The 12,455-nt window shown below is 41.9% G+C and overlaps 2 protein-coding genes across 5 annotated transcripts in view; one reads left to right on the forward strand and one right to left on the reverse strand.

The window, feature by feature from the left end:
• Positions 1–1,264: 1,264 nt before the first annotated feature.
• On the reverse strand, positions 1,265–5,726 carry LOC118392095 (biogenesis of lysosome-related organelles complex-1 subunit 2-like). The gene is made up of 5 exons (XM_035783735.2): positions 5,523–5,726; positions 4,857–4,973; positions 4,583–4,702; positions 4,362–4,466; positions 1,265–3,925 (listed from the first exon to the last, which is right to left on the reverse strand). The coding sequence occupies exons 1-5, from the start codon at positions 5,686–5,688 to the stop codon at positions 3,894–3,896; spliced, it is 540 nt and encodes a 179-aa protein (XP_035639628.1). The 5' UTR covers positions 5,689–5,726; the 3' UTR covers positions 1,265–3,893.
• A 131-nt stretch (positions 5,727–5,857) lies between these two features.
• LOC118392104 (ubiquitin carboxyl-terminal hydrolase 24-like) overlaps positions 5,858–12,455 on the forward strand; it is a 37,497-nt gene continuing 30,899 nt past the window's right edge. For all 4 annotated transcript variants that reach the window (XM_052459388.1, XM_052459392.1, XM_052459398.1 and 1 more), the window contains exon 1: positions 5,858–6,500. In XM_052459388.1, coding sequence (XP_052315348.1) covers positions 6,228–6,500 — 273 coding nt within the window. In that variant the 5' untranslated portion in view covers positions 5,858–6,227. The remainder of the gene's footprint in view (positions 6,501–12,455) is intronic.

Raw genomic sequence — 12,455 nt, forward strand, 5'->3', positions numbered from 1 at the left:
ATTCCATGTGTTATTTCATAGTTTGATTTCTTCACTATTATTCTACGATGTAGATATAGTAAAAAATAAAGGAAAACCCTTGAATGAGTAGGTGTCAAACTTTTGACTGGTACTGTATATCTGAGGAAGGGGATAAAACTAATTTTCAAGGGCACAGTGGTCTCCATCATTGGGAAATTGGTTTACAAAATACAGAACTACCCAGACTCTGGCTAGAGCTGACCATCTGACCAAACTGAGAAACCGGGCAAGAAGGACCTTGGTCAGAGAGGTCACCAAGAACCCAATGACCACTCTGACAGAACTGCAGTTCCTTGGCTGAGATGGAACCTGCCGGAAGGACAACAGTCTCTACAGCACTTCACCAATCTGGGCTTTATGGGAGAGTGGCCAGACGGAAGCTACTCCTGAGAAAAAGGGACGACGACACGCCTGAAGTTTGCAAAAAGGCATTTGAAAGACAGATCATAAAGCAAAAGATTCACTCTTGGCCTTAATGCAAATTGCTATGTCTGGAGTAAACCAGGCACAGCTCATCACCTGTTTTACACCATCCCTACCGTGAAGCATGGTGGTGGGAGCATCATGCTGTGGGTATGCTTTTCAGCGGCAGGGACTGGGAAACTGGGAAGGATGAATGGAGCCAAACACAAGCAAATCCTTCATGAAAACCTGCTTCAGAGTGGATACGACTTTGGCGAAGATTTAGATTCCAACAGGACAATGACCCCAAGCATACAGCCAAAGCAATGCTGGAATGTCTTCAGAACAAGAACATACTTCAGTGAAAATCTGTGGAAAGACTTGTAGATTGCTTTTCACCACCGCTCCCCAATCAAACGTAACAGAACCTGAGAAAATCTACAAGGAAATCCAGATTAGCAAAGCTCGAGTGGCGCAGCAGTCTAAGGCACTGCATCTCAGTGCTACAGTTGTTACTACAGACTCTGGTTTGATTCCAGGCTGTATCACAAGTGGCTGTGATTCCCATAGGGCGGTGTACAATTGGCCCAGCGTGGTTAGGGTTTGGCCGGAGTAGGCCGTCATTGTTAATAAGAATTTGTTCTTTACTGACTTACCTAGTTAAATAAATAAAAATGCACATAGAAGCTGCCAGAAGTGCTTCTACAAAGTATTGGCTCAGTAAATACTTTTGTAAATGTCATTTTCAATAAAATGTTATAAAAACGTGTCCAGTTTGTCATTATAGGGTATTGTGTAGAATAGTAGACCCAGAGTAGCCAAGGGAGGTGATAGGTGGAAATGGGGAGGATACAAAGTAATACTTTAATATATTACAGATGCAGGATTTCAGGATACATGGCTTGTCTCAAACAGTTGTCAATAACAGCAACATTAAGAATATGAAAACTCACACAAATGACAGAAGACGGCAAGTCTAAAGCTCAGCCCCTCAATAGGGTTACTACTGCAGCTAATACTAGGCCTAAATACTAAAACATATATTGGGATGAACCGTTTTTCCTGTTTTAAACAGAGTCCAACTGTCCCCTTAGTGGAAGGAAAGAGTCTACAACATCCTAAATCAACTGCCTATACGTACATGATGCAACAAACTGCTATGGCGCACAAGGTAAATTGATGTTCAAGCGGAGAGAAAAGGAAAGCATTTATCGCGATACACCTCAACTCCGCCCACACGTACTAACCGATGAGAATGAGCATTTAATGACAACGACTTTACTTTGTTAATTAGACCAGGTAAGACGATAGAAACTATGATTGAAGTGATTTGCATTCATTAGTTTAAATGACCACATTTTGTCGTTTACAAGACAGTGCCACATCTAATACAGGGGTGTAAAACTCATTCCATGGAGGGCCTAGTGTCTGCAGGTTTTGGGTTTTTCCATTCAATTAAGCCCTAGACAACCAGGTGAGGGGAGTTCCTTACTAATTAGTGACCTTAATTCATCAATGAAGTACAAGGGAGGAGCGAAAACCAGCTGCCACCTGGCCGGCCCTCCATGGCATGAGTTTGACACCTGTGATCTAACAGAACGTGATTAGAACTACTCCAGGGAGACAAAGCATCTATATCTAACGCAGCACACCTGGCTTAAACCTGAACAACCAACTCAGTAGTAAACAATTAAGGGTAGGAGCAGCTACACTGGTATGGTAGGTAGCTATGCATGGCAATGGACTAGTGCACGGTACATAAACCCCACTTTAAGCATTTTAGATAATATCAACTGAAGACCTTTAAAATGGTGATGTCAGTCTAAGGCTGTCTGACCATAATTGTTTTGATTTAAATCCATTTTGAATTCTGGCTGTAACACAACAAAATGTGGAATATGTCAAGGGATAGGAATACTTTCTGAAGGCACTGTATGTACATATCTACCTTGTACCCCGGCACATCGACTCACTACTGGTACCCAGTGTATGTAGCCAAGTTATCATTACTTATTGTGTATTTATTATTACTTTTATCTTTCTCTGCATTGTTGACAAGAACCTGAAAGTAAGGGTTTCACTGTTAGTGTACACTTTTACAAAGCATGTGACAAATATATTTTTTATTTCTGCAGTTGTTTAGGGCTCTAGATGGGTTCTGAGTGGGTTTGGTTGGTTAGGTTACAGTGGTAGTCTGTATGGTTAGGACTACTACCCCCCCCTTCCTATGTGAGATACCTACTGCAGCTCTCATCCTCCACATACAACCTGTCCTGCCCTGCCAGTCACATGCTGTTAAAGGTCCCCAAAGCACACACACACATCCCTGGGCTCCTCTTTTCAGTAATCTGCAGCTAGCGACTGGAACAAGCTGCAAAAATCACTCAAATTGGACAATTATATCTCCACCTCTTCACTCAATCATGGACACTTACTGACAGTTGTGGCTGCTTCTAGTGATGTATTGTCTCTACCTTCTTGCCCAATAATGTTTGAACCATGTTTTATGTAGCAACCATGTTGTCATGTGTTACTGCTATGCTATGTCACCTTAGGTCTTTATGTAGTGTTGTCTCGTCCTATATTTTTAATCCCAGTACCCATAGGCCGTCATTGTAAATAAGAATTTGTTCTCAACTGACTTGCCTCGTTAAATAAAATAAATACAAATAGGGGGGTTATCTGTGTGTTGATTAGGTTCTGGGGCATGTTTCTGTAAATGTCATGTGAATCAATAATGTTCTCTGGGAGATCACACTGTCTCTGACTAATCAAATGTACCCCGAATCTTACAAACAGGATTGCAGTATGAACATGGAGTTCCGCTGCCATCTGCTGGTGAAATGACATCAGTTTCTTTGATAAATGTATTTTCAGTTCAAAGTTAATGTTTTTAAATGATACATTTTACACAAGCTACAATCACATGTATGACGATCTTAAGAGACAGTAGTATTCACACAAAGCATAAAGGTAATTTTGTCATGTTAATTCAGTAATTCGGTGATGCCAGCAGCACAGGAAAACATTTAAAGAAGCTAATGTCCTTCAGTCAAAGTGAATTTGGTTGTCATCTGTGTAACTAACTTCTAGGTTAGGAGGGTGGTGATTCTACAGTAGTGTGCACCCAGCAGGGGACAATTCAGGATAAACTCAGTAAATCCAAGAAGTGAATAGCAATTTTGACAGGACTGACAGAGTGACCTGGAATGTTAACAGGAATATGGACACAAACTACCCAAAGCGCCATCTACACCTGGTATTAAGATGCAACTTAAATGATCCAACCAAAATGATAATGCTAGGTGTAACATCTGGGATATTCCTTTGACCATCCCCAGGCTGCCCCATTCCTCTATATCAGGCTGATGTAGAGGTGTGGGTCTGCTTCCTCAGATCGTATATGTTAGGTTTGGTATACAGCTTGGGTGAAGGAGGACCAGTAACCCCTCTTCCTCCTTCCATAATCCTCATCGCTTCTCCAGTTTTTTGAACTTGGCCTCTGCAGAGAGACAGAAAAAGAGATGAACTCACTCACCTTCCTGCAGTTAGTCACACACAGGAGAAATGTATTTTTAGCTGTTCATTTGGGACAGTGTGCTAGCGCTCTCTGCTGTTGGAGCTCAGGGTGGAGAGGTAAACTCAAATAGCAGAGGGCGCTCTCAGGCTGTCCTAAATCAAATCCCTAACATTAATGTTGAGCTGAACACTGGATCATGGCTATTATTAGTACATCTGCAATAGAGACTAATAAAGATGTCCTAGAAACTCAGAATGAAAATACAGATATTTATTTCTATCGACCACTTCAGTCAGTCTGGTGAAGGTTACACACTGGAACTCAGTAGTCTCTTCTCCCCTTACAGCCCTGGTATAAATATAGACCTGCAATATGACGATATGGCCTGTCTCTCCACAGCCATGTGTGTGTGTGTTACCCAGCTTCTTTGAGTAGGTGTCCAGTTTGTAAGCAGCCTGCTCCAGAGAAGACACTTGTTCCTCTATTTGATTTATCTGGTCTAAGTAGGGCTGCAGGCTGGCATCTGCAACACACACAATACCATTTTTAAAAAGTCAGCTAAATTAAGGTTATACTTTTTTTTCGTAAAGACCTACGAGAATTTTGTCCCTGTCACATCTGAAGGACTAATAAACATACACTTATGGTTGAGGTCCTGCAGGTTCCTGCTGATGTTGATGCTGATGTCTTTCATCTCCATGTACTTCAGACTTGTCAGCTTGTTCATGTTCTCCAGTAGATGGTAGTCCTCACAGGTGCCTAGGAATAGGAAAACAGAGGAGCATGAGAATGACATTTTCTCCACGACAGGAGATTCTTATGACAGTTGTTGTTATCCTGAAGACAAGACAGTATATAGTATGTGACTATATAGGCCTGTATAGACAACAAATGGAGACAGACATATTCAGACCAGTGAGTTCTCCTTGTAGGAAGACAGCCATCTTATCGAACATGTCTGTACAGAGTTCATTGATGTCTGGCTCTGCTGGCTCTACGGCCTCCTCTGCAGTCTCCACCCCACCATCACCTACACACAGACGTATAGTAGTTACACCATTTTAATTTCTGAGAAACATCCCACCTCCTGATGTTGCTGGCCACTCCCTCAGATTTGAACTAACAGGTCTCTTAAGTTCTCCAAGGAGGAAGGATGAATTTGCCACTCCCTTAGTAGGGCTACTGCATTATAATGTGTTGATACTAACACCAAATGTATCTCAGCAGAGAGATAAATGGTAACAGAGCTATAAAATAGTTAGAAGATTAGCAACTTAGCTTCATTTCAATAACTAAAACAGCGCATCAACTTGCAGTTAGGACTGGTCTTTTCGTCCATTTGAGGCCAAATTTGCTCTTGAAGCCAAAACAGCCAACGCAATCTTTAAACGTGAATCAATTAAATTGTAGTACGCTTCTCGAAACATAAATCCCTCTTTCATATCACATCAAAAAGTAAATGCAAAAACACAATTCAGACCGAGCGTATGTGCTCTGAGCGAAGACCCCTAAATCCAATTACGTATGTGTAATGGAACTGAGAGTCATGAACAAGGGCTAGCTAGCAAGCACCACTCACTGCTGTTGATGGGCTTCTTGGGCGCCGCAGTCACAACCTCCTGGCCCTCAGAGGCAGGCTCTCCCCGGGGGTCTGAGCTCCCTCCCAGGCTGAGGACGGTGGGATGGGCCAAGGAAACTCTTGAGATGCAGTCCATCTCAGCAGCCTCCTCTCCCGTGGCCGCCATTTTGCATCTACTACAGTCACATGATACAGAGCTTCACGTGACATTGATTCTTTTCCTCCCCCTACAATTCCAAATTCGAGCCACACCCTTTTCCTTGACAGGTGCTTTACCACCACACAAACAATAATACCATGATGAATGTAGTTATAGTGTTCCTATTCATATTGATTGATAGTTTTATATTATATTGTTTTCAGATTGTTCGAGTGTAACGTTAGTGAGCTCGAGCTTTCCATGCTGTTTTGCCTGTAATCATTTTGCATTAGTAACACTTCGAATCGGTGTGAATCATGTTAGTTTGACAAGTGTTTGCAGAGTTAGTCAACCTTACGTTATATGTTTTGGGCTAAAAAGGGGGAAAGAGGGCTCCTCTGGTCTTGTAATGGGTGGGTCAGGGTGGTGACGCTCTACACAGGAAGCGTCCAGTGAACCATCGTGACAGCCTGTGTGTGACTGTAAACATGGCGCCGTGCACGGTTACAGGGCTGTGCTGTTTTACACCCCGTTTCTAGCTAGCCTGAGACGCACACAACCTAACTATGGAGACAGAAGAGGAGCAACACATGACGACCCTCCTCTGCATGGGTTTCCCAGATCCTGTGGCCATACGCAAGGCGCTACGCCTGGCGAAAAACGACATCAACGAGGCTGTGGCGCTCCTGACCAACGAAAGCCCCGGGCTTGGGTATGGATATGAGCCGATGGAGAGTGGCCCTGCCCCGGGCCCATGCGGAGACGGGGAGACCACCGGGCGGACTGGGACTGGAGGGTTCGACCCACCCCCCGCTTACCACGATGTGGTGGAGAGCGAGGTAAGGCAGGATGGTAGCTCGCTGGCTACGTTAGTTAGCGAGAACACCAAGCTAGTTAGCATCAAAGCTACTAGCTAGCGATGCCGGCTAAATGGGGAGAAAGGGCTCGCTCATAGCATTCCATAGCGCGCTATACTCATGCCTTGCTGTCAAAATAGGGAGGGAAAACCCGCGGCATGCGGGTTTTAATTTCTCAATCTCGGGCTACAAAATTCGACAGACCTCGGCTAGCTGAGTTGCAAATTCAGTACTTTGATGATCAATATTGAAAATGGGTGCACTAGCCAACATCAGGAACGTAGATTTGCCTAGCTTGTTGGTTACTGTATGTAGCTAGCTTGTCCAACGCTTGGGGGAGGGGATATGGTCGTTGCGCGAATCTACATTGGGCAAACCAGCGGGTTAGTTTACTTTAAACAACTAGTTCGTGTTTTGCAATAGTTGCCGATAAAGGTCTGCAGAGAGTGAATGTGGTGATCTCCGCACTCTTGGGAAAATGCACGTCTGCATACAGCTGAGCAGATTGTAATGGAGCTACGCTAGCTGGATATATAGCTGTACTAGTGGAGTGAGACGGTGCGATTTCGCAACCGCCTGTGGCTAACCTGATATGGCCATTTTGTGCTAAACATTTTATAATCAAAGCTCTTTAAATGGTTTGTAGTTAACTGACAACTTGATGTCTCACACACCCGTCAGAACCACACGTTTAAATGTCTGAACATCAGCTTGCCAGAAGATACCGACCCTACCTTTACGCTAGTTTACAATGAGTTGCACTGGTGTTGGAACACAGTCATGGTTACATTAAAGTGGAACTGACAGCGTTTTAGCAACATTAAATCTCATACCATATGTTAATATAACCCCCCAGGAAGAATATGACCTCCTTTTTTTACATTAAAAAAAATAATTTAAATCTGATATGTGAGAACTTGAAAATGACCATATCTAAGTGTTCATAAATTCATAGAATGTTTGGGAATCAAATATAGTAAGACGTTTGTGAAAATTATATAGCAATATAGAATGGGAATGCGGCTGTGCATTTGTACAATGAATTAATAAATAAATAAAACCTAATAAAAACATCTGTCTTGTCCAGGACCAGAGTTTACGCAGACCGGTGCATCATAGCCAATCAGAGCTACAAGTAGGCCCATATGCAAATAAACCATTTGCCACACACAATTATATTAACAACAATGCCTTACTGTACATCATGGAAGTTTGAGTAAAATCAAACCTATTTTTTAAACCTCTTATAAAGTTTGTTTTAAAGCATAAAATAAATATTTTTGACTGATGTTATGATTGACTGATTCATATCTGCAAAGTATTTAAAACGTTGTATTTTCCGCTTTAAATGCGTGGTTTATCCCATGTCTGCAGTGGCCATACAATGGCCATGTACCATCTCCACCCGGCACAGCCAGAAGAGGACTGGCCACCCCTCAGAGCCTGATTCCTCTAGGTTTCTTCCTAGGGTCCTGCCTTTCTAGGGAGTTTTCCTAGCCACCGTGCTTCTACATCTGCATTGCTTGGTGTTTAGGGTTTTAGGCTGTATTTCTGTACAGCATTTTATGACATCTGCTAATGTAAAAAATGCTTTAGAAATACATTTTATTGGTACAGCATTTACTGTGATGGGTCCTCCACAGAAGTCAGAGCAGTCATACTTCTTGCGCTACGGGGAGCTGTCATACACATCCAATAAATTGGTCTGCACCGCACCACTCGTAGTGATTCAGGGCTAATCTCTACAACCATCCAGCTAATTACAAGCAACTGGCTAGATGAAAAGACAAGACCCTCCCCTTTCTGAGATGTTGGAGTCCCTTTCCCGGTGGTTAAAATAGGAGCTCAGCCAAGATAGCACTGTTTTCCCACCTGCCTCTCCATCCCAAGTCTCCCCATTGCCCCCCCCCCCCAGCAAAATTAGCCTACATTTAGGCTATTATTTATGTGTATTTCATACTGTCGAGGTAAACATCAGAATATAATGCTTGTATGGATGTCAACCTCAATACATGTTCATGTCAGCAATCAACTGCATTACAGATAAAAACTACTTTGACCGATTTAATGTATGCTAGCTATGCTACCAGCTTATACAAATGGGAGTCAGCATTTAGCAGTCACTTTTTATAAACCTGAAAAGAGGCAACTTCTAAATGTTATGCAGTGATAACAGCCAAATATATCCAAATCAGAATTTAGTGATCATATTGTGGGCCTGTTACAATGCATCAATCATGACGAATTTGACAAATATCCACTTTGTTAGATCAGATTGGGTAAATGTTCTACCCCCACGGTCTACATTCCATTGACCTCTTTACCGCAACTATTCCCATTACCTCCCGATCTCTTTCCAGGAGTTCACTCGTTTTCATGTCTTTAAAATCCCTACATGAGGTATCATAAAGAGCTCTTGTTATTTGTGAACTTGTTATGATATCCTGTTGTCAAAGTTCTCCATGTTTGCTGTCAAGGAAGTGAGTTTGTGTTATATAGGATATACCGCCCCCACCTACCGTCTACCAATCATGTCAATGCGGAGCTATACAGAACCCCCCCCATTGTTACAAAATTTGGGAGGCGCACGGCATCATTTTGAGCTCATTTTGGCCTTCGCAAGCCTCTAGATGCTCCGCAATTGAGTCACCGGACTGCATTGCAGGATAAAACATAAATTGGCCTTTAGACACGGTGGAGCTGGCGCAAGATATGGGTTGGAAACTTACCTCAATGCAGGAATGGGATTAACCCAATATTGGATTAAAGGAGCCTAGTGTTACTCCTTAGACCATGTTCTGTTTAAAGGGGACATTTCTCTGGAAGCCAAAACAGACAAATACTCCATCTAAACGTGAATAGATTCTCTATTATGGTTCTAGAGACATAAATCCCTCTACTTCCATATCACATCAAAATTATTTGAAAATACACACTTACTGTGCACTGTTTTATCCCGTTTTAACACGGTTGCAGCCAACAGTATATTTCAGTGACAACAGGCTTCCTTTTTGTTTCAGAGATGCAGATACAGGGCCTTCAGAAAGTATTCATACTCTTGACTTATTCCACATTTTCTTGTGTTACAGCCTGAATTCCAAATGTATTCATATTTTTTTTTCCGACACGTTTTTAGAAATGTTTGCTAATTTATTGAAAATGAAATACAGAAATATCTAATTTACATAAGTATTCACAACCCTGAGTCAATACATGTTAGAATCACCTTTGGCAGCGACTACAGATATCAGTATTTCTGGGTAAGTCTTTAAGAGCTTTGCACACCTGGATTGTACAACATTTTTCAAGGTCTGTCAAGTTGGTTGTTGATCATTGCTAGACAGCTATTTTAAAATCTTGCCGTAGATTTTCAATTTTATTTAAGTCAAAACTGTAACTAGGCGACTTAGGAACATTCAATGTCATCTTGGTAAACAACTCCAGTGTATATTTGGCTTTGTGTTTTTGGTTATCGTCCTGCTGAAAGGGGAATTTTAGTGTCTGTTGGAAAGCAGAGTGAACCAGGTTTTCCTCTAGGAATTTGCCTGTGCTTAGACCTAGCCCGTTTCCATTTATTCTTAAAATATACTCCCTCGTCCTTGCCGATGAAAAGCATACCCAAGAGTGGTACTCAGTGACGTGTTCTGTTGGATTTGCCCCAAACATAGCACTTTGTATTCAGGACAAAAAGTCGATTTCTTTGCCACATTTTCTACAGTTTTACTTTAGTGCCTTTACTGCAAACAGAATTCGTAGGCCGTCAATGTAAATAAGAACTAGTTCTTAACTGACTTTCCTAGTTAAATAAAGGTTAAATAAATTAAATATTTTTATTCTGTACAGGCTTCCTTCTTTTTACTCTGTCATTAGGTTACCATTGTGGAGTAACTACAATGTTGTTGATCCATCCTCAGTTTTCTCATATTACAGTCATTAAAGTAACTGTTTTAAAGTCACCATTGGCCTTGTTGTGTAATCCCTGAGCGGTTTCTTTCCTCTCCGGCAACTGAGCTAGGAAAGACGTCTTTGTAGTGATTGGGTGTATTGATACATCATCCAAAGTGTAATTAGTAACTTCACCATGCTCAATTCAATGTCTGCTTTTTTTTACCCATATACCAATTTTTTGCGAAGCGTTAGAAAACCTCCCTGATCTTTGTGGTTGAATCTGTTTGAAATTCACTGCTAGACTGTGTGGGGTACAGAGATGAGGTAGTCATTCAAAAATAATGTTATTAAACACTATTATTGCACACAGAGTGAGTCCATACAACTTATTATGTGACATGTTAAGCAATTGTTTTTCATCTGAACTTATTTAGGCGGGTTATAACAAAGGGGTTGACTCAAGACATTTCAGCTTTTCAGCTTTTATTATTTTGTAAACATTTCTTAAACAACTCCACTTTGATATTATGGGCTATTGGGTGTAGGCCAGTGACCAAATATCTCAATTTAATTCATTTTAAATTCAGGCTGTAACACAACAAAATGTGTAAAAAGTCAGGGGGTGTAAAGACTTTCTGAAGGCCCTGTATCTAATTGGCGCAGGTAGTCCACTCTGTCTCCTGTCTGTAACATGGAAATACTAACTCTATAAAAGTGTGTAGCGATTGAACCTTTTTTAGTTTTTAGAAAATTATTTCTCCGTGATATGAAAGGTAAAGTTCATATGCTTCCAAAACCGTACCGCAAGTGATGCTTGGCAATGTTCAGACCGTAGGGTCGGTATCTTCTGGAAAAGCACCAGCTTAGCTGCAGTCTTAGCCAGCTAGCATCAAGTGTTTCCCGCTAGCTATTTTCTAAACATTAACATTACAATGCCTGCAAAGACAACTAGCTATCTATGTAAGTGCTGTTCAATAAGCAGCTATCTAGTCAAAATACATGCTGATTCGACACATCACCATGCATTTATGAATCTCAATGGATCACTAGAGTTTTGCATCTAGTGCATTGATTCAGTATCATATACAATATCACTGTTTCATCAATTATGACTTCATTTGATTGGTTGTTTGACACACTTGTCGTGTGATGAACTCAGCTGGAGGACAGCTGTCAATCATGTACAGAATAGATGGGGGGGTGCTTCAACAGCAAGTCAACAGTTGTCTGTTTTCACTCCGTAAATGCCGTGCATAGAGAATGCACACCTGGAGATGCAGTTTTGCAAATAATTTTATTTTCAAACTGGACTGATGAAGGTGAATGGTATTGGCTCTCACTATTCCAGTTCGCTCAGATAAGTGCTAATGAAGGAGTTAATGGCTCAGTAGACTATTGAAAGGAAGGAGAGGAGAGGAAGCCACTGTAGTACAGATGAATCTAGGGGAGGATTGTTGAAGGACGAGGTGGAGAGGAAGCCTAATGTGTAGCGGCCACCAGGTGTGTATGTCTCTAGGGTTCGGGTGGGTATGTCTCTGTTCGCTACACACAGTAGATCATGTCAGATGTCTTCATCGCTGTGGGAAATGGTGTGTAGGTTGACGTAGCTCACCAGGGTGTGTCTGGTGTTGTTGATTTAGTGGGATGTTGAGGTGCTGAAGACAAGCGGTCCCTAAGAAACACGACACCGGGGTTGCATTCAGTAGGGCACAGTGTTGCGAAATGTTTTTAAATGTACCCCATTTTCCAGGAACAGTGCACTGTGACATCAAAGCAGCCTTGTTTTGTTTTTAAATTAAACGTGTCCATCCAGGTTAAAATAATATTTCACATTCAGACCATTGTACCAGACACCCTCCCTCCCTCTATCCCATTATTTCTCCTCCATCCTCTCCAGCTTGTTATGTGTCTCTGCTGTTTGTGCCTTAGGATGCATGTCACAGGTCTGTGGCCCTGCGCTCCCATCCTAATTATAGCTCTACACACACACACACAGCCCTGCAGTCTCATATGCCAGACATACTAGGGGCTCAGTTACTTAGCTGTCCT

The sequence above is a fragment of the Oncorhynchus keta genome, chromosome 1 (assembly GCF_023373465.1).
Source record: "Oncorhynchus keta strain PuntledgeMale-10-30-2019 chromosome 1, Oket_V2, whole genome shotgun sequence".
In the NCBI taxonomy this organism is placed as follows: domain Eukaryota; kingdom Metazoa; phylum Chordata; class Actinopteri; order Salmoniformes; family Salmonidae; genus Oncorhynchus; species Oncorhynchus keta.